Source organism: Mus caroli, unplaced genomic scaffold (genome assembly GCF_978045245.1).
Source record: "Mus caroli unplaced genomic scaffold, Mus_caroli_1 scaffold_8, whole genome shotgun sequence".
NCBI classification, from domain to species: domain Eukaryota; kingdom Metazoa; phylum Chordata; class Mammalia; order Rodentia; family Muridae; genus Mus; species Mus caroli.
The window spans coordinates 95,510,196-95,530,240 of record NW_028227263.1 but is presented as its reverse complement, the minus strand read 5'-3'; the positions used below and the strand labels follow the sequence as shown (position 1 = coordinate 95,530,240).

The following is a 20,045-nucleotide window of genomic DNA, read 5'->3' as shown; positions in this document are numbered from 1 at the left end:
AAATGGATGTGATGCAGCTACACTGGTAAATGAGCTGTAGGACTGATTGGCTTCTGAATTTCATTCCTGCCTTGTCCAACCGTATAACTCCTGGCTGTAACTTCTTGAGTTTCAGATATTCCAGATGTAACAAAATTCTGTTTCTCCACCTACATCTTTGTTTTCTCCTCTCTTGCTTCTTTTAAAGGTTTTAAAAAAATATTTATTTGTTTATTTATTTATGTATTTATTTATTATATGTAAGTACACTGTAGCTGTCTTCAGACACTCCAGAAGAGGGTGTCAGATCTTGTTATGGATGGTTGTGAGGCACCTTGTGGTTGCTGGGATTTGAACTCAGGACCTTTGGAAGAGCAGAAACTTTTGGAAGTGCTCTTAACCACTAAGCCATCTCTCCTGCTCCTGCCCCCTCCTCTCTTGTTTCTGAACAGTGTGGTCCTGCAGGCTGTCTGATAGAGCTGACCACCCAGCTAACCATCATCATGATTGGAAAACAGATTTTTGGAAACATCCATGAAGCCTTTCAACCGTACGTATGACTCACATATTGTATATTTAATTTATTTTTTTAATTAGGTATTTTCTTCATTTACATTTCCAATGCTACCCCTAAGTCCCCCAAACCCTCCCCCTCCACTCCCACTTCTTGGCCCTGGCGTTCCCCTGTACTGAGGCATATAAAGTTTGCAAGACCAATGGGCCTCTCTTTCCACTGATGGCCGACTAGGTCATCATCTGATACATATGTAGCTAGAGACACGAGCTCGGGGGGGGTACTGGTTAGTTCATATTGTTGTTCCACCTATAGGGTTGCAGACCCATTTAGCTCCTTGGGTACTTTCTCTAGCTCCTCCATTGGGGGCCCTGTGATCCATCCAATAGCTGACTGTGAGCATCCACTTCTGTGTTTGCTAGGCCCTGGCATAGCCTCGAAAGAGACAGCTATATCTGGGTCCTTTCAGCAAAATCTTGCTAGTGTGTGCAATGGGGTCAGCGTTTGGGGGCTGATTATGGGATGGATCCCTGGGTCTCTAAATGTCTCTAGATGGTCCATCCTTTCATCTTATTATTGTCATGTTATCTTTGTTAGAAAAACATCCGTGCAAACAGAAATAATTCATGTTCAGTGAACAGTGCAGGATGCCACTGTAATAAATAAAGGCTCTGGTTGTATTTATTTTTTGTGTGGCCATCAAAGCTCTTTTTTTAGTTTTATTTTCAATGACAAATGACACTTGTATATACTCATTTGCATATACATATTTACTGAGTACAATGTGATGTTTCAGTATAAGCTTTTTTTTTTTCTTGGTACCCCTTTGAGACAGCATCTCACCATGTGGCTCTGGCTGGCCTTGAACTCACAATTTGCAGAGACCTGTCAGCCTGGAGTGCTAAGATTTAAGGCATGAACCTCACACTGTGTGAAACTTTTAAATGTGCATTTCTGCTGCTTGAGTAACTGGGGAAATAACATATTAGATCCTCAGTAGCTTATTCTCCATATTACATATTATACTTTTCTAATATAAAATGTCTATCATATAGAATTTGCATTGGTTCTTGGAGAATTCCACACATGCATGTAGTGTACTTTAATCCTATTCACTCTGCTCGTCCCTTAACTCCTCTGAGAGCCACTACTCTCTATCTCACCACCCAATTCTAACTTCCTTTTCTCTCACTTTTCTTTTGCTGTGCTCCATTCGTTCAGTTTATACTGACATGTACTCATGAGTGTGTGGCCCATCCACTGCAGGATGGTCAACCTAGCAAGGGCCACAGTTTTAAAGAAAGATGATTCCCACTCTCCAGAATCCATCTTCCAAGGTTGACAGCTCATGACCACACACACACACACACACACACACACACACACACACACACACACACACACACTATTTCAGGCTGGAATGCTGACTGGTTTGAGGTTGTGTGTAACAGCCACAGGGACTGTGAGAGCATGAGTACAAGAGTCTTGTCCTCTCCAGAAGACCTTGCTTCACATTCTTCCAGTCCTTCTGACCTCTGGTTTTTACATTCTTTCTGCCCCCTCTTACCAGATGGTGCCTGAGACCTGGGGTGCTGTATTTAATTGTAACTATTACTAAACATTGAACTTTTGAAGTTTTTTTGTTTGTTTGTTTATATTTTAATCTTAGGCATGGAAACACTTAGAGAACTTATGTTATTTGTAAAAGAATTGCTCCCTCCTCCAAAACCACAATAATGAACACATTATATATGTCTATATTTTATGTACATAAAAATATACATATATGTTATATAAATGTACATATAACCAAAATACCAGCTGATTGCATACATCAGAGGAATATTTCCACCAATGAAAAGAGAGAAAATAATAAAAGCCTCAATTTGGGTGGGGATTGATACTTGTTTAGAAGCAATGTGAAGCCAGGGGATGAGTTTATTTCCTATCTATTTTATGAAATTGAAAACATATTAATTGAGAGAAACGGTGTGTTTCTGCGCTGTGTATCACAACATAGTAAAACTGTCCTTTTTCCCTGTGTTGACACATGCATATATGTCATGAAAACATCAGCATTATTTTCTGCTTAGCCACGCAGATTCTAAACACTATGTGGGAGGTTAAGAAATTAGGGAACAAAGATAAAGTAATTTACTCCCCTTGATTGTAAAGCTCAGTAGAAAACTTTGTTAATGACAGGAGTATGGGGTTGCTGAAAGACTAGTTCTATTGATAACTGGGAGAAATGAAGATGTCAGAAATCTGTGATATGTACAAGCATGACTAATTTATTTTTGGCCTGGTTGCAAAAATAATAAGTAAGTAAGTAAGTAAATAAATAAATAAATAATATCAGTAAGCTTTCATTTTAGAAAATGTTGAAGAAAATCATACACAAAATATAAATTTTGATTTGGGGCAAATATCAGTTATTCAAAAGTAGCTTCAAATAGATCATAGATAATAAAAATGGTTTTAACAGAGCGGAAGTCATTAGTGTACCATTAAAGGTAATTGCCCGTGCTGTGGGAATCCAGCATTTCCTGTGGCAAGGAGCTCACAGAAGAGCATTTGGAAGTCCTAAGTGTCCCCACACTACTCTGTGTGCCCTCCTTTTTTACCCTCTTTTTGTGTTTCAGTTTGGATCTAAGCTATATGTAAACAATTATTCTTATTCTTTTCAATGCACAATTGCTGCAGCAGTCCATGTGATAATGTTTTTTATTCCTTCATGCATTTTACGCATATGAACTCTTTCTCTTTGGGGTCTTATTTTTCCTTTACCTGATTAATTAACATAAGAGGATGGCTCTCTGCCTGTGTGTGTCTCCTTTGCCAATGTGCACTTATTCGTGCTATTTGATGCCTTCCCTACATGCATGCTTATCTACTTTTTTTTAATTTGCAGTAATGCTTCAAAAGCAATAGCTACCAACTCTTGTTTTCTTCTTTTTTAAGTATATGTGTAGAAAATAGGTTTTTGTCATAAATTTTATCTTTTTTGCATTTTAGTCATCTCATGAGGCCACTCAGTCATGAGTGACCTGCGGCTTCTCCATGCTTCCATTCGCACGTGGGGATAGATAGATGCATTCTTGGAGTCACCATGAAGTGGTGCTTGGGCTTGGCCATCTCCTCCCCTTTGTGACAACTGAAAACTGTTTCCCAATGTTGCAAATCTTCCCTTACAAAATCACTCTGTTTGGGGGTTACTGCTTTAAATGCATAAATTTGCAGGCTTTGACATTCAGGTTGAGCATGCTGAGAGCATCCATTATTATTGTCTTGGACCGTTGATAGATTTTGTTCGGGTTGTTTGTTTGTTTGTTTGTTTGTTTTGTAAAACTATGAATGTGGTTTTTTTTCTTCCACTCCAAAAACGTAGTCCCTGAAGGATCTACTATCCAGCAGCAACACAGCTCAGTGTTTGTTTTATTTCAATGATTTATTTTGTCATACCATTCACTTGAATATGACCCTGCATGTTCTTGCTTTGGTTTTTATTTCAAATGCTCTTCACACCGATGAGGACATTTGCCTCTGTTTTGTTGGTCTCTTTTAATCAGGTTGAGCTAACTTGGTTCTAGGATTATTTGCTAGAAGCAAACTTCAGAAGGTATTTGCTACCAAGTGCTTTTGTGTTTAACATTAATTCTGTCATTGTATCTATTTTATTGCTTAATTGGATAGTTAGAACACAAACTTATTTCTTTGCACAATCCAACACTACCATAATCCACCTTATATGGTATAGAATTTGGTTGGTTACTCTCTTGTAATACATTGCATTTACTTAAATAAGCCTCTGCTTTTCCTTTAATTTACATTTTCTGTTATGATAAATTTCTCATTTCTGTAGTTGTTTTCTAAGCATTAAGAGACATGGAGATTGGCCATTGCCCCAAGCCCTGACCACCTCCCTTAATATGCTCTATTAACCTAAGTACCACCACTTGTGGAAAAAACTATACTAGGTTTTCATTCTGACTTTATCTCCTATTGAGTTAGCTTAAAGTCCTTAGTCTGTCTTTCTGATAGTTTCCAGACTTAACACACTGCCTCTCTGACTCATGTCAACTTTTATCCTTTCTGACAGCTTGATTTTTAATTGGTGGAGACGCCGAAGAGCCCGGACCCACTCTGAGAAACTGTACAGTCGTTGGGAGCAAGATCATGACCTTCAGATTTACGGACATCGTGGGCTGTTTTATGAGTACTTGGAAACAGGTAATTTTCAATCATGGCTCTGAGGCAGCACCGACACTGATAAGATGAATAGTTTTAATTTCTTTCAATTTTCTTATGTATGCTGGATGCTTGAGATTATTGAGTGAAAATGACGGATGGATGGATGGATGATTGGGTGGATGGATGGATATATATCTATCGATGGCAGATGAATGAATAATGGCCGATACATGACTACTGGGAGATGGAAGGATATGTGATTTTGTGTATGTGTAGATGGATGGTGAATAGACTGATGGATAGGTAGATAGAGGGATAGGTGTGCAGATGAATGAATGGCACATACACATGTGGTAGATGGGCATATGGATAGCATAAAGATGGATGAATGAATGGGTGGATGAATTAATGGCAGAGAGATGTATGGGTAGCAGATGAATGTATATACAGATGGCAGGTGTGTGTGTGTGTGTGTGTAGAACAGATTGAGGGAAGGTACTTGAATATATATATGGATGGATGGAAGGTAGATGGTTGTTGGACAGATGGATGGATGGATGGATGGATGGATGGATGGATGGATGGGTGGAGAAAAATTATTCCCTTTTTCTTTGTCTGGTGATCAAACAAAGAAGACACACTGGGGTGAGATCCTAGATGGCTGGTGCTTTGGCTGCTTGTGTGGTCTGCCAAGGGTGCTTCTGCTCACAGACATCCCCTGCCTTGCTGGACCTATAGAGGGCAGTTATGTACCTATTACCAAAATCATGGTGCAACAAAGGAGATAATCTGAAAACCATTACATGATTACTGTTTATTAGATATGCTATATATTTCATCTAAAATCTGTTATTGTGATATAAGACATTTTTACCCTTCAAGATAAATTAAAATTACCATAATATACTTTATATTGTATGGCCTTAGTTAGATAATACTATGTACATTATTGTACACGGAGATGGGAAATCTTATTTTAGGCAGCTTAGGTGTGCAATAGGTAGATACTGCTTTATAGGGTGATAAAATAGTATTTTTCCTTACTATATAAGTTCTAATGAATGCATATGCACAGGAAGGAGAGTTTGGTACTGGCATAAAGATGTGAAATATTTATAACAACATTAGCTTCTGTGCATTGAGAGCCAACCAAGACTTAATTTATACTTAATCTTAACTCTCACTTATTCCTTTAGTCATGAGATAATTGTGCAGTGGACTCATTGGCTATATTTAATTTTGGTGTTGAAGATACTGAAGTTAAATAGATTAACTAGTTTTCTAGGTAAAGATCTGAGTCTGACACCTTGAAACACACACTGCCTCTCCCTCTGATAATTTGTTTGTTCCTTTAAAAAGCAAGGAGGGGTGAATCAGTGTTATTATTCCCTTCCTAACAAACCAGCTGAAAAGTGGTGAGTGTACAGGTGGCAGGAACTGGATGAATGGACCTTCTCTCTGTGTCATAATGATGGATGACCCGTGTCTCTTCAGTTATCCAGTTTGGGTTTGCCACGCTGTTTGTGGCCTCTTTTCCTCTGGCACCCCTGTTTGCTCTCATGAACAACATCATGGGAATCCGAGTGGATGCCTGGAAGCTGACAACTCAGTACAGGAGACCTGTCGCAGCGAAAGCCCACTCCATAGGTGTCTGGCAAGACATTCTTTTTGGAATGGCCATCGTTTCTGTTGCAACTAATGTAAGTGTGCCTCTTTCCGTGGGGCGACTTTGCATTTCTTTTTTGATGTATTGGGGTGGAGAAATGTGAATGGCACCTGATTCAATCCTCTTTGGTACCAATTTCATCACAGTGATAGTTTGTAAGGACAAGCTATCCTAAATGTTATTTTCTAAGAAAGAGCAATAGGAAGACAACAGTACTTTCTCATTGGAATTTCATGATGTTGTTTTACAAATTGCACCAATCTAGGCAGAAAATCAGTGATAATGTAACGTGTTTGAACAATGCAGTCAAGGAGTGAGGATACACATATGTACATATAAATATAAATTTATTTATTTTACTTACTGTAAGATGATTTTTGAAATGACATTTTAAAAATCCTAATTTTATAGCCTTCATATTTGTCAAAATTATGTTTTTTCAATTGAAGTTTTACTGAGATAATCAAAAGGAGATTTGACAACTGAATATTTGTGATTTATTTTAGAAAGCTCTGTGTAAAGGAAATGTGGTTGAAATTGTGAAGCTTAAATACAGTGGGAACATGGAGAAATGAGCTAGAGAACCACTATAGAAAAATCCTTACCTGATAATGCTCTTTCAAAACCTAGACAGGAAAACCTACCCTAAGCATCTGACTTCAGCTGCCAAAGGGAAACTCAGAGACATAACACATGGATAGAAGCAATAAAGAAATAAAAACAAAAGTTTATTATAGACAACTTAGAAAATAAAAGAATAATGCATATAAATATGACATAAAGCAGGAGCTAATTTGTTGAAAAAAATAAACAAAAAGAAAATTCCAAACCCATGGAAACTATGAAACACTGCTCTGTACAGGCTTTTAAAAATTTGTTCTGAAATTACCGATTGTGAGAAAAGTGTGTCAGACATATTCAATAAGCAACAGAAATACAAAATATAACTCTTTTTCATAGAAGAGCAGAAAAAGGTTTTATTTTTAAATTTTTTATCCTTTTAAAAAATGGTGATTTTACTTATTTACAGTTCAAATGTTGTCCTCCTTCCCTGTCTCCCCTCCTCAAATCCTCTATCCCATCCCCACTTCCCTTTACTACTAGATGGTGCTCCCCCACCCATTCAGCCACTCCCACCTCACTGCTCTATCATCCCCCTATGCTGGGGCATCAAACCTTCACAGAACCGAGGGCCTCCCCTCCCATTGATGCCAGATAAGGCAGTCCTCTACTACATATGTAGCTGGAGCCATGAATCCCTCCATGTATACTCTTTGATTTGTGGTTTAGTTCCTGGAAACTCTGGGGGTGGGGGAGTCCAGTTAGTTTATATTGTTGTTCTTCCTATAGAGTTGCAATCCCCTTCAGCTCTAGAAAAGGGTTTTTTAATATATACCACTAAATGCACTGGCGCCAGAGTCAGATAGATAGTTCTAAGTACATTCATGTGATCTAGAATATACAAACTATTTCTGTGATTATTTTACTTTGGAAAAAATAGAACCCCATAGAATGAAGCTCTGAAATTACTTGTAGTAAACTACAATTAAGTGTCAACCCACAGTCCTTTCTTTCATTCATCAGCCTGCTATAGACACACTCAATACACAGACACAAGACATGGCTACACACAGACAAACAGAGAGACATAGTCATGAATACACACAGGTACATCTATACAGACCTATACAGACATATGCACCTATAAGCACATACACACAGATTTTAAGAATATATACAGACACACATGAATACAAACAGAAATGCACATGTAGACACAAAAACACTCAGAGATACAGACCAATGAATTCCCCTATCCCTGCATATCTCTCCTCTAGCCCTGACAGAGGGAATTCTTTTTAAGGACAGTGCATGTGTCAATCAGGAACATGAGCCATGGCAAGGCCAAGGCCAAGGACAATTAACATGCTTTGGAGCAACAAATACCCATAGGTTCAATCCTTAGCTTTTTTGTAGTTAGGAAATCATAGAAAATTGATCCCATGCTACCTATGAGCCTTTGCATGTTTTAGAGTGGTGTTTAAGTCATCTCACATTCATGTGGCTCAAAAAAGTGGGCTTGCATACATGTTAGACTTTGAGCGCTGGGCTGAGCTCATCATCTTTCTCTCCCTTTGTCCATCAGGCCTTCATTGTCTCATTCACATCTGACATCATCCCCCGGTTAGTTTACTTCTATGCCTACTCAACGAATTCCACAGAGCCCTTGAGTGGATACGTCAATAACAGCCTGTCAGTGTTCCTGATAGCTGACTTTCCCAACCACACAGTGCCCATGGAGAAAAAAGACTTCGTCACCTGCAGGTCTTCTTCTGTCTAGGTTTTAGCACTGTACTTTTAATGTCTTTCTTAAATTATCTTTTTCCTAATGTGTGTCCTACTCTCTAAAAGGTTTACTCAAGGCAACAGATTTCTTGGGTTGATATCAGTTCTGGAATTCACACATTGTACAAACTGACAAACTGCTTAAAAAGAAGGGACATTATGGATAGAGGTCATATTATTTTTTAAATAATTTCCCATTTTTGAATTATTGAAAATATTGCCCACTATCTAGCCCATGCTCCCTGGACTTTTTCCATAACACCTTTCAATCAGTCAGTATAGTTAATTACCTGAATTTCACCATTTATTCTCAGAAAATATATTAAGAAATGGAGAAATAACAATAAAATAATAATGTGTGTGTATATATACATATATGCATATAGGTAATATATACATATTAATATTAACTGGACCAGTTCACCAGCCTTCATTCCACCTTAAAGATTTTCTTCAGCATAGAATTGTGAGGTGGGACATGTGAACTGTTACTACCACACCCAGTATATCATGTTCTGTGGTGTTCTTCATACCATAGAATATAAAAATAATTGTCAATACTAGGTGGGTTAATAATAGAGATATATAGATGCAAGATGGCTGATGGAGATAGGCAAGTAGTTTGGTTGATAGATGATAGATAAATAGAAAATAGATAAATAGATACATAAATAGATACATAAATTCATAGATATATAGATAATAGACATAGATGGTATAGGTAGATAAATAATGAAGATAGATTTATAGACAGAGATGATAGATGATAGGCAGATATAGTAAAGATCAAAGAAAAATATATATGATAGATATATATAATTGATAGATGATAGAGATAAATAGGCAGATGATATAAATATATGATAAAGATAGATAAATAGATGGTAGATAGATTGATAAGCAGGGATACTGAAATAGATGATACAGATAGATAGTAGATAAATCATAAATAGATGGTCAATACATATCAGACCAATAGACATATGCACACATATGTACATGCAAAAGCCTTTAATCTTAATTTCAACCCAACTCTGAATTCTTCCTTGGGAATTCTAATAAAGCAAGAAAACCATGACAGGACAGTCAGAAAAACAAAGCCACTGATTTATAGTACACTTGGATACTAAGGGATCGTGACTCAGTGTTCAAGACTGAGATCTCTGTTGTCTGACTTCTTGGTTTCATTATTTTGTAAAAGATGGGACTGAATTTTGAAGAACATCAGTCTGATGTCTTTGTGGTAGAGAGCAATCTGCAATTCTGAGCACTGAAAAGAGTACAGAAAGAGAACATTGCCTCATGGACACATCTAAAAGAAAACGAAGGCTCAGGGAACCAGAAGTGGTCAACATAGTAAGTCAGATGGGTGAGATAGGAGGAGTATTTCAGTAAAATGACATGGAAGCTGTTCACTGATGAGAAAAGTCTGCATTAGACTATATAAGTTCCTCTAGTTTATCTCCTATTATAGGGATTACGTGGGTAACTAGCGCAGGCCTAGAGCTGAGTGAATAGGAAAAGGTTTAACATTATCTGTTATTTTCTTATGACCTGCATTGGTAACCACTCTCCTAAGAAAATAATAAAAACTTATGTCAGGTTTCTTTTTCTTTTCTTTTCTTTTCTTTTCTTTTCTTTTCTTTTCTTTTCTTTTCTTTTCTTTTTTCCTTTCTTTTCTTTTCTTTATTGGATATTTTCTTTATTTACATTTCAATAAATACATAAATTTGTTATCCCCTTTCCTGGTTTCTCCTCCAAAACGCACTCCCCCAATCTCTTCCCACCTCCCCCTACTCATCAACCAATCCACTCCTGCTTCCTGGCCCTTGTATTTACCCACATTGGGGTATAGAGCCTTCACAGGTCCAAGGGCCTCTCCTCCCATTGATGTCCAAGGTCATCCTCTGCTACATATACAGTTGAAGCCATGAATCCCACCATGTTTACTCTTTGGTTGGTGGTTTAGTCCCTGGGAGCTCTGAGGGTACTGGTTAATTCATATTGTTTTTCCTCCTATGGGGCTGCAAACCCCTTCAGCTCCTTAGGTCCTTTCTCTAGCTCCTTTATTGGGGACCCTGTGCTCAATCCAATAAATAACTGTGAGCATTCACTTCTGTATTTGTCAGTCACTGGCAGAGCCTCTCAGGAGACAGCAATATCAGGCTCCTGGCAGCAAGCACTTGTTGGAATCCACAACAGTGTCTGGGTTTGGTGATTGTATATGGGATACATCCCCAAGTGAGGCAGTCTCTGGATGGTCATTTCTTCAGTCTCGACTCCACACTTTGTCTCTGTAACTCCTTCCATGGATGTTTTGCTCCCCCTTCTAAGAAGGTTTGAAGTATCCACACTTTGGTCTTCCTTCTTGAGGTTCATGTAGTTTGTGAATTGTATCTTGGGTATTGCTAACTTCTGGGCTAATATCCACTTATCAGTGAGTGCGTATCATGTGTGTTCCTTTGTGATTGGGTTACCTCACTCAGGTTTATTAAACATTCCTGTCTGACATCCATCTGTCATTCTACCTGTCATCTATATCTATCACCTATCTACTTATTTATTTATCACAGATTATCTATCTCTCATCTACATACATGTCTATGTCTGTTTACCTACCTATCATCTATCAACTATTTATCATCTGTATCTATTGTAGATTATTAATCTCTCCATCATCTGTCTAACATCTATCATATCTATTAATCTATGGTAGATCATCTCTCGATACCTAGAAGTCCATCCACCTATGGTTCATTTTTGTTCTTTTTCCTTTTTAGGTACAGAGATTATAGGTACCCTCCTGATCATGAGGATAAGTACAGCCATAACATGCAGTTCTGGCATGTTCTTGCCGCCAAGATGACCTTCATCATAGTAATGGAAGTAAGCTGACATGGACTCTCTTCATCTCTTTTTTATCTCCCTTCTAACTTGCCCTTTTCCAAAGCAGCTGTTTCTAAACACACCTGTCATGGAGACGTTTGCTTCTTCACCTTTCTTGCAATGTCTCCATGGGAACTTGTTATTCACAGAAAATTGGTAAATGCACCTTGGCAACAGCAAAATAAAGAAAATGGCAGCAAGGTCAGGAGATGCCTGACTTTTAGAGCACATGCTCTGAAGGCTCTGTTTCATAGTACTCCTAAAGTTGTTTCCACTGATTTTTTTTAACTTTAATTTTGTTTAAAAAAACTTGAAGTAAGTATGCAAACTTTCAACTTTGAAGTGCATAATTTAGTGCTAGGCTATAATTGCTGACATCTTAGAATGGTATATCACAAACAAGAGCACACAACACTGTCTTCGTCTATACATGATCATCTTCTTCCTTAAAATAGTTCTGTATACACACACACACACACACACACACACACATACACACACACACACACACACACACACACACACACACACACACACACACATAAACACACACACTCCAATCTTCTAACCAGTAATCTCCTTTCAAACTTTGGTTTGATACCTAATTTTTTTAGATTCATTTTTCAGGAACTTATGAAGGAAAATTACAAGTGGTTTGGTTTTGAAATATTGAATATTTAAAAGTTTCCTACAAATATTACATTCTTTTTTTCTGGTATTAAAAGCCTGAAATTGTTTCCATTATTTTTTTAACCTTAAATTTAACAATCTTGAAAATTATTTAAAACATTGCTCCATTTTGTCCAGCTCCTAATGCTGTTATAAAGTACAGTGCCACCCAGTCTCCTTCATTATGTGTGACCTTAAAATGAACAAACTCTTAGAATTCCCTCACCTGCCAATCTGAAAGATCACAAACAAGTTATTCTCTATTGGACAACATGGTTGTTGTAGATGCTAACTTAGTCCCCTAGATATGAACACACACTCTTCAAGTTCAAGAGTGCAAACATACAAACAAAAAAGTCCTTTCAAATTCTTCCTTCCTCTTTTTTCTCTCTGCTACAATGCCTGTCTTGCCTCAAATGTCAGTGGTCATGTTTTTTCACCTGTAAGAAATGGGACTGTGCCTTGGCTGTCTTCATTAGCTTTTTTTCCTCTTGGCTCCTCTTTGTTTTGTTCTTTTACTTTCTTTTTTTTTTTTAAAGTCAAGCTGTCCAGCCTCAAGGAGCTAGCTGGGTTTTATTTTTCTATTTTTTTAAATATTTTTTATTACATATTTTCCTCAATTACATTTCCAATGCTATCCCAAAAGTCCCCCAGTTCTTTTACTTTCTTATCAGACATTTTACTGTACTGTGGATAGTATTGTCCATTCAAGAGTCAGAGGATTAAAAGGAGAAGGTAACAAGCTTAGTGTGTGGAGGTAGTAAACCCACCTTTCATGAGAAACCCACTGTCTTAGGGTTTCCATTGCTATGAAGAGACACCATGACCATGACAACTCTTATAAAGGCAAACATTTAATTAGCTTACAGATTCAGAGGTTTAGTCCATTATCAGAAAAAGAAGCATGGCAGCATGCAGGCAGACACGGTGCTAGAGAAGGAGCTGAGGGTTCTCCATCTTGATTTGAAGGCAGCCAGGAAGAGACTGTCTTCCAGGCAGCTAGGAGGAGGGTCTCAAGGCCCACCCCCACAGCGACACACTTCCTCTAACAAGGACACACCTCCTAATAGTGCTACTTCCTGGGCCAACCATATTCAAACTATCATGCCTACAAAAGTTCAGTCTGTAGTTCTGCTATTCCAGATGCAGAAAAGATGGTCAAGCCTAACCAGTATAAAGCAGTATTGGGTTGATGTTCACTTATTTAATAGAAAGAGGGGGGCTAGCAAAATGTCTCAGAAGGGGAGTGCTTGTCCCATCTTGACAATTCAAGTTGCATTTTTGAACCCACATGAAAGAATGAGAGAACTAGCTTCTGTATGTTGTCTTATGACCTCCACATGGCACCAAAATGTTCACAGATACATACAATAACTAAATAAGTAATTTTAAAACTATAAGGGGAACAGTCAGAAAATATATCCAAGGGTACCCAAGAGCCTGGTGTTGACTTCTCCTGAGGTGTCCACAGTTTATCAAGGCATTCTTCTTATATGTATTTCACTTTATTTTAATTTCATTTTATGTGTACAGGTTTTTTGCTGCATGTAATGTCTGTTTATTACTTGCACGAAGTGCCCACATAGTCCAGAAGATGGTGTCAGATCCCCAGAAGCCAGATTTACATTTGTTAGCTACCATGTGGAGCTGGGACTTGAACCCAGGTCCTTTGGAAGAGCAGCTGATGCTCTTAGCCATTGAATCATCACCCAGTCCCATATTAAGACATTTTTTATACATTTTTAAGCATATGAGTAGAGAGAAAGAAAAATACTCAGAATTAAAGGAAAAGATTCAAACCAAGTGGATATGGGCTCCACACTATGCCACAGCCTGTGGCCCTGTGTTCATGGCTTTCTGGTATGAACATAAAACCTCCTCACATACTTCCAGAACATTCAACTGCTCCTCACAGAAATATCAAACTGATGATCTTGTTTTATTCTTCCCTACACTAATGTCTTCAGAAGGCCTGGCCCCTTCATTCCTGTTGGGGATTTAGCTCAGTGGTAGAGCACTTGCCTAGCAAGCACAAGGCCCTGGGTTCGGTCCTCAGCTCTGGGGAAAAAAAAAAGACAGAATAACAAAAAATGTTCTAATAATCTAAAATAAAATGACTGGTATGCCTTAGGTTTCCACTTCACAATAAGTCACTAATTACATGGTTGAGTGTGAGCTTTCCTTTCTAAAGGAAGTTAGACAATTTTTTATTAGGTTCTTAGGACAAGACACAGATAAAGTAGAGGGTATATATTTTTTTAAATAGTCATGATCCATTTCTCCAATTGGTTATTTAAATATAAAATAAATATACATTTATTTAATTCCATTGTTTGTGTGAAAATTACAGGATAAACACATGTATGTATTTGCATATGTGGGTACACATATGCATGCACACATATATACAAATATGATAAACTTTGTGCTTCCTATGTCCAAGAGAATTTATCAGAATCTAACGGTACCTGTAAGAACTCCTTGGTAAAATTCTCGGTGATCCTAACAGTATATCTGACTGATCTTCCTTTATTTCTCTCTCTCTCTCTCCTAGCACGTCGTGTTTCTGTTTAAATTTTTATTAGCCTGGCTGATACCAGATGTTCCTAAAGATGTTGTGGAGAAAATCAAACGAGAAAAGTTAATGACTATCAAAATTATTCATGACTTTGAGCTCAACAAGTTGAAAGAAAACTTGGATGTTGAATATGGTAACATCATGAAGAATGTTTTAGTAGATGAAGACAATTCCCTGAAAGCTAAAACTATAGTCTAATCCACAGACAAGTGGAGAAGCTTTTAGCCCCTTCTCTATCCACCGTTGCCTCTGGGTTTCAGGCTGGATGCTGGAAGACATGTAGCCATTTGTTTTTCTTTCCTTCTTTTATTTTTAACTCAGAGTGTTTATGCACTTTAATAGAGGTTGGCAGTGTGCTATCAGAAGAGAATATAGGCTGGCATCATCTCCTGGGTGATCCCAGGATTCTCAGGGGTCCTGTAAACAGTTACAGGTGGAGCCTGTGAATTCAGAAATCTAGGAAATCATGGATTGTTGCTTCTTAAAGTGAAACCATGGCCTTGGGGGGGAGGAGGTACTCTGCTACCACCCAGGGCAACTGTACATCTCTACTGTCTCCTACTGAGTGTTTTCTGTCTCCCTCCCAACAAGAAAAAGGTTGTTTCAAAGAGAAATATAGAAAAGAGACCCACCATGTCCTAAAACATCCGCTGTTGTAAAACACACAAATGAAAGCCAAAATCAGAAATCTTGAGAAATCTCATCTACTAACAAACACTGGATAAAAATCATAGCAGCAGTGCATCTTTAACAGTGTCCGGTGAAAGTTAGCTTCAGTCAGAATCCCAGATAGCCTTTCCTGGGAAATGTAGAATTCTTTTTCCATGAGACTAAGTGAATTTTTATAAAAGATAGTCAGACAGCTTTTAAAGGTAGTGTCTCTGCTCTGTTGACTGTTTTCAATACCATGGTGGCTGCAGGTCTCTAAGTTCAGGTATTATATGAAGCCAGCGTGTTTTCTTAAGAGTTAAAGAATGCAAGACAATACATAGAGATTAATTCATTTGATTATAAAGTGAAACTTATAATTTCTCTAAATGCTGATTTTGCATCATGAAGCCTTTTTGAGCTCTATCCATTTGTATAAGTTGGGCACAAACTGTTTACAAAATGTGACTCTTTTGCTATAAGGAAACTCCAAACCTTGTATGTTTACAGTATTTTCAAGGGCTACATCGCCCTTCAATGTCCAGTGCCTTCTTTCTGTGCCCTTGACACATGAGCAATTGTCTAGATGACATTGATTTGACATGATACAATATTTCAGATCTCAACTTGTCACCTCTGTCAGTATTGTGAGCACAGAGTTTATCACCAAAACATAATCAACAAAGTGAGAAAGTGATGGTGAGGTATCAAAATGACTATTTGTTAAATGATCCCATCCAGACTCAGGGCTTTGTGGATACCTCAATTCTTGTCATTGGTTCGGTTAATACGATATCACATATGTGTCTGTATGTAACTTACCGTCAGAGTGGGAGACATAGTCCAACTATAGTGTACTCTAATCTTTAGATTTAAATTAGAATTCAGCTATAAAGGAGTATTTTTTTAATCACATACATACAAAAAGCTTGGTCACATGATTTTTAAAAGAAGTGTTCACTTACCAATAACAGTATTTTACAACATAGCTGATATCACAGTATTAACTAACTACTGATAGACATTAAGTATCTAAAACTGGGGATTATGGATTTTATAAACATGATAAAAGAGTTAGCACATCACATTATTGACAATATTGATTTGTCATATACTAGGTAGATTTTGTGAGCATGTTTGGGTCACTTGAAATGATTTCATAATTCAAAGATAATTTTGTTCTATGGAGATGGTCAACTTAAGACAACCATTTGTCTTGAGGATGATTCAAGCCACAGGTGTGGCTCTTACAGCCTGTCAAATCACATGGTTACCACCATGCCTGTCACACACAGTATGCATTACCTTCTTCATGGTGCTAATTTTTTAAAAGGAAGATTATAGGGTTTGTTTTTTTTTGTTTTTTAGAAATATGCTTTAATTTTGTGGCTTGAAAATATTATGAGGCTAGACTGCAAGATAAGGACAAAGCTGACTTGCAAAGCTGCCCACACACAGCAGGTTCAAAACCAAGACAAACACTGTATATCCAAAGTAATCGTAGAAATAAACAAAGCTGGAGTTTATTCTCCAGCAAGCACATCTTAAGCTTAATCTGTGACTTCACTATCGAATGCATCGGTAGATGCATCACATTTGCCCTGTACTCTCCCACTGAGCACTTTCTTCTGGTTTCATGACTCTGAGATGCTAGAGTCACTTTCGGGAAAGTCTGCTAGCCGAAACCGGGTGTAGTTTGTCACAGCAGATTTGCTTCCCTTCACCCACCACATTGGTTGATGTAGGAATGCTAAGCTAGGTGCTCCTGACTCCACATGAACTCTAGGCTGGGATCCTTTAATCCTTCAAAGAAGCAGTTAGTCTTCAAGTGCTGAAGCCCCAAGCCACACAACTCTTTTCAAAGTCATCATCATCTCCATTGTTTCTTTTCACACAAAACCCCAAATCCTTCACATCACTTACTTCAGGCGTCAAGAGGAGGGGGCTATCATTAAATGAAATGATCTGAATTTGGCAGTGTTTCTGGACTCCTGGATTTCAACCCCTCCCTTTTTTTTTTTTCAAGAGGGAAGAGAGGTGTTGCCTCTGAATCTCATGTGGAATTCTTTGGGATACAGCTGTGGATAGGAATATACAAATCTCTTCTCACTGATATGCCAGTTAGTAAGAGGGAGAGAACATCTGGAGAAATTCCAGGTGGACAATTACTGTGTGTCAAAAGAAAGCGTTTACTTGCAAAGTGTGTTTGTAGGGTCAGGTACTGCGAACAGCCATTGATTCTGCTCTCCAGAAACAACAGTATTGGTCATTCAAAAAAAAGACAATCCATTGCTTTGGACGAACCTCTCATTGTTATTATGTAATTGAATGATGCCGTGAAGGGAGGCATTGCACTGCCAGACTTTGAACTCTGCCACAAGGAATCAATAGAACTATCGTGTCACTGTTTTTGCAATTTGAATGTACTTTTTTGTGTAGTAATTAAAGTATGTCAGTTATTTTAGCATTATGTGAAAATTAATGACAATGTTTAAAACACAATGTATAGTATGGCCTAAACTGTGTGAGATACAAGTGCCCATTCCTCTAAATATGTCATTGGATGCAGGCTGCAGCTCTCCTGATATGAGATGCTGTGTCCTGAGATTAACTCAGGGTATACAAGCTTGGTCTTTCCTCCGGCCTTCCCCCCCCCCCCCCGCCCATCCATCCCATTCTCCCTTCCTTCCTCCTCCTTTGCTTCCTTCCTCTCTTTCTCTTTCCTTCCTTCCCTTTTCCTTCATATATTTCGGTTCTCTGCTAAAGGGAGGATGTGGGTATTCAGAAAAAGTTGTCTTCAGTTATTGACCTCAAAAGCCAAACCACTCAGTGATTAAAGTAACAAATTACTTCAAATATGTTGACACAAATATCCTTTTCATTTCTCTCCATTTCATTATTTGTTAACTCTATTCCCTATGCTACAGCTTTTTTTTCTCTCCCATCTATTTTTCCTTCCCAACTTGGGGGGCATTGTTTTTTAAACCATCTTAGTTCATTTAGCGCTATCTGAATCAGCTTGGATTTAGAGCTGATTTCTTAAATGAAGAACTTTAAAGAAGGCTTGTCATGAAATATGATGTTTTGCAGAGACTTCTAAACACACCCACTTACAGGGTTAGCTCAGAATGTCACTCCCAAACAGTCAGCCTGGCCTACCACCAGTTGCAAAGTTACTTAGGATCAGGGCAGCCAAACCTCTTTAGCTGCTCTAGTCCTGTCCTTTCTGATCACATCTGAAGATTGTCAGTTGAGTAGCTTTACACCTTTAGTTCCCACTTCTTAAAAATATTATATTCACTACATGCAACCAATATATATTTAAGGCCAGAATGCTCAGATGCCAAATGAGCGTATCACATTCTAAGTACTTTATAGATTGATCATAGGATCATATAGGATGTAAATAATGAAGCAAAATTATAAATATTATGGGGGAAGGCATTTCTTTTGAAATTATAGTCTGGGATAAAATGTACCATTCTGTGATCCTGAAACCTGGCTGTGGACAAACAGGAATCTGCAGGACCATCAGGCATGGGCATGAACTCCCCTGAACTTCTGCACAGGGGCCTTGGGTCTTCTACTGCTTATGTCAATCTGCAGCCAAGTTCCATTCATGGGAGCCCAGGGCTCATCTGGAGTAGACATATAGGAGAAAAGAGAACAAACTGGCTAGGTGGATTGTATGTTCATCATACCGTGCTGATCTTCAAGAAGAGTCACATAAAGAAACCTTAGCTGCTTTACTGCTGTCTGTCATTTTGGCATGTAAAATCTGGTTACATTTTTCATCTCTGTGACAAAATACCCAACCAATACATATTAATGAAGGTGAGATTTATTTGGGCTCACTGCCTCCTGAGGACTTGGCTTCTCATCTTGGGGAAATCATGATAGCAGAGCATGAGGCAGCTGGTTTCGTTGCATCAGTAATCAGGAGGTATGAATATTGGTTAACAGCCCACTACCTTTCATTAAGTTGGGGACCCCAGTCTATATATGACGCCAACCATATCCAATGAAGGTGTCTTCCCTCCAATGTAAACTTATCTAGAAACACCCAGATGTGTGTTTCTAGTAGTGATCCTAAGACCAGTCAAATTGACAGGATTAGCCATCTCAGATCTTATAGGAAAAGATTTCTTGGACAAACAGGTACAGACCACTATACAGACCAAAGATATCCCTACGCTTAAGCTTAGTAAGGCTATAAAGCATTCAAAAAGCATGTTCAACAAAGTAGATGAAGTTTATCCCCATAAAATGTTCTCAGTAAATTTAAAACAAGTTCTTATAACTCACATTCAAAACATTTTAAATGTCAGATCATGTACAATCTCAAAACCAAACACAACTAGTAAACTTCATAGAACTGAAACCTAATCATTTACTTTTTTGTCTACAACATCAACCAAAGGAATAATAAAACATAGCCAGGAAATATGCAACAATTCTTGGAATACACCATGAGTCAGAAAGCAATGGAATTAAAATGTATGTGATATTACCAATTACATCTTTTCAAAAGTACCTCATAATGTAATATTTGCGTGATGAATTCATAT

At 37.9% G+C, this 20,045-nt stretch overlaps 1 protein-coding gene across 1 annotated transcript in view; it reads left to right on the top strand.

Annotated features, from left to right (window-relative positions):
• Nucleotides 1–18,007, top strand: part of Ano5 (anoctamin 5) — a 93,975-nt gene extending 75,968 nt beyond the window's left edge. Inside the window, exons 17-22 of the mRNA XM_021168193.3 lie at nt 432–529; nt 4,593–4,723; nt 6,179–6,384; nt 8,497–8,675; nt 11,477–11,582; nt 14,806–18,007. Of these exons, the coding sequence (XP_021023852.3) occupies nt 432–529; nt 4,593–4,723; nt 6,179–6,384; nt 8,497–8,675; nt 11,477–11,582; nt 14,806–15,027 (942 nt within the window). The 3' untranslated portion in view covers nt 15,028–18,007. The remainder of the gene's footprint in view (nt 1–431; nt 530–4,592; nt 4,724–6,178; nt 6,385–8,496; nt 8,676–11,476; nt 11,583–14,805) is intronic.
• Nucleotides 18,008–20,045: the final 2,038 nt, after the last annotated feature.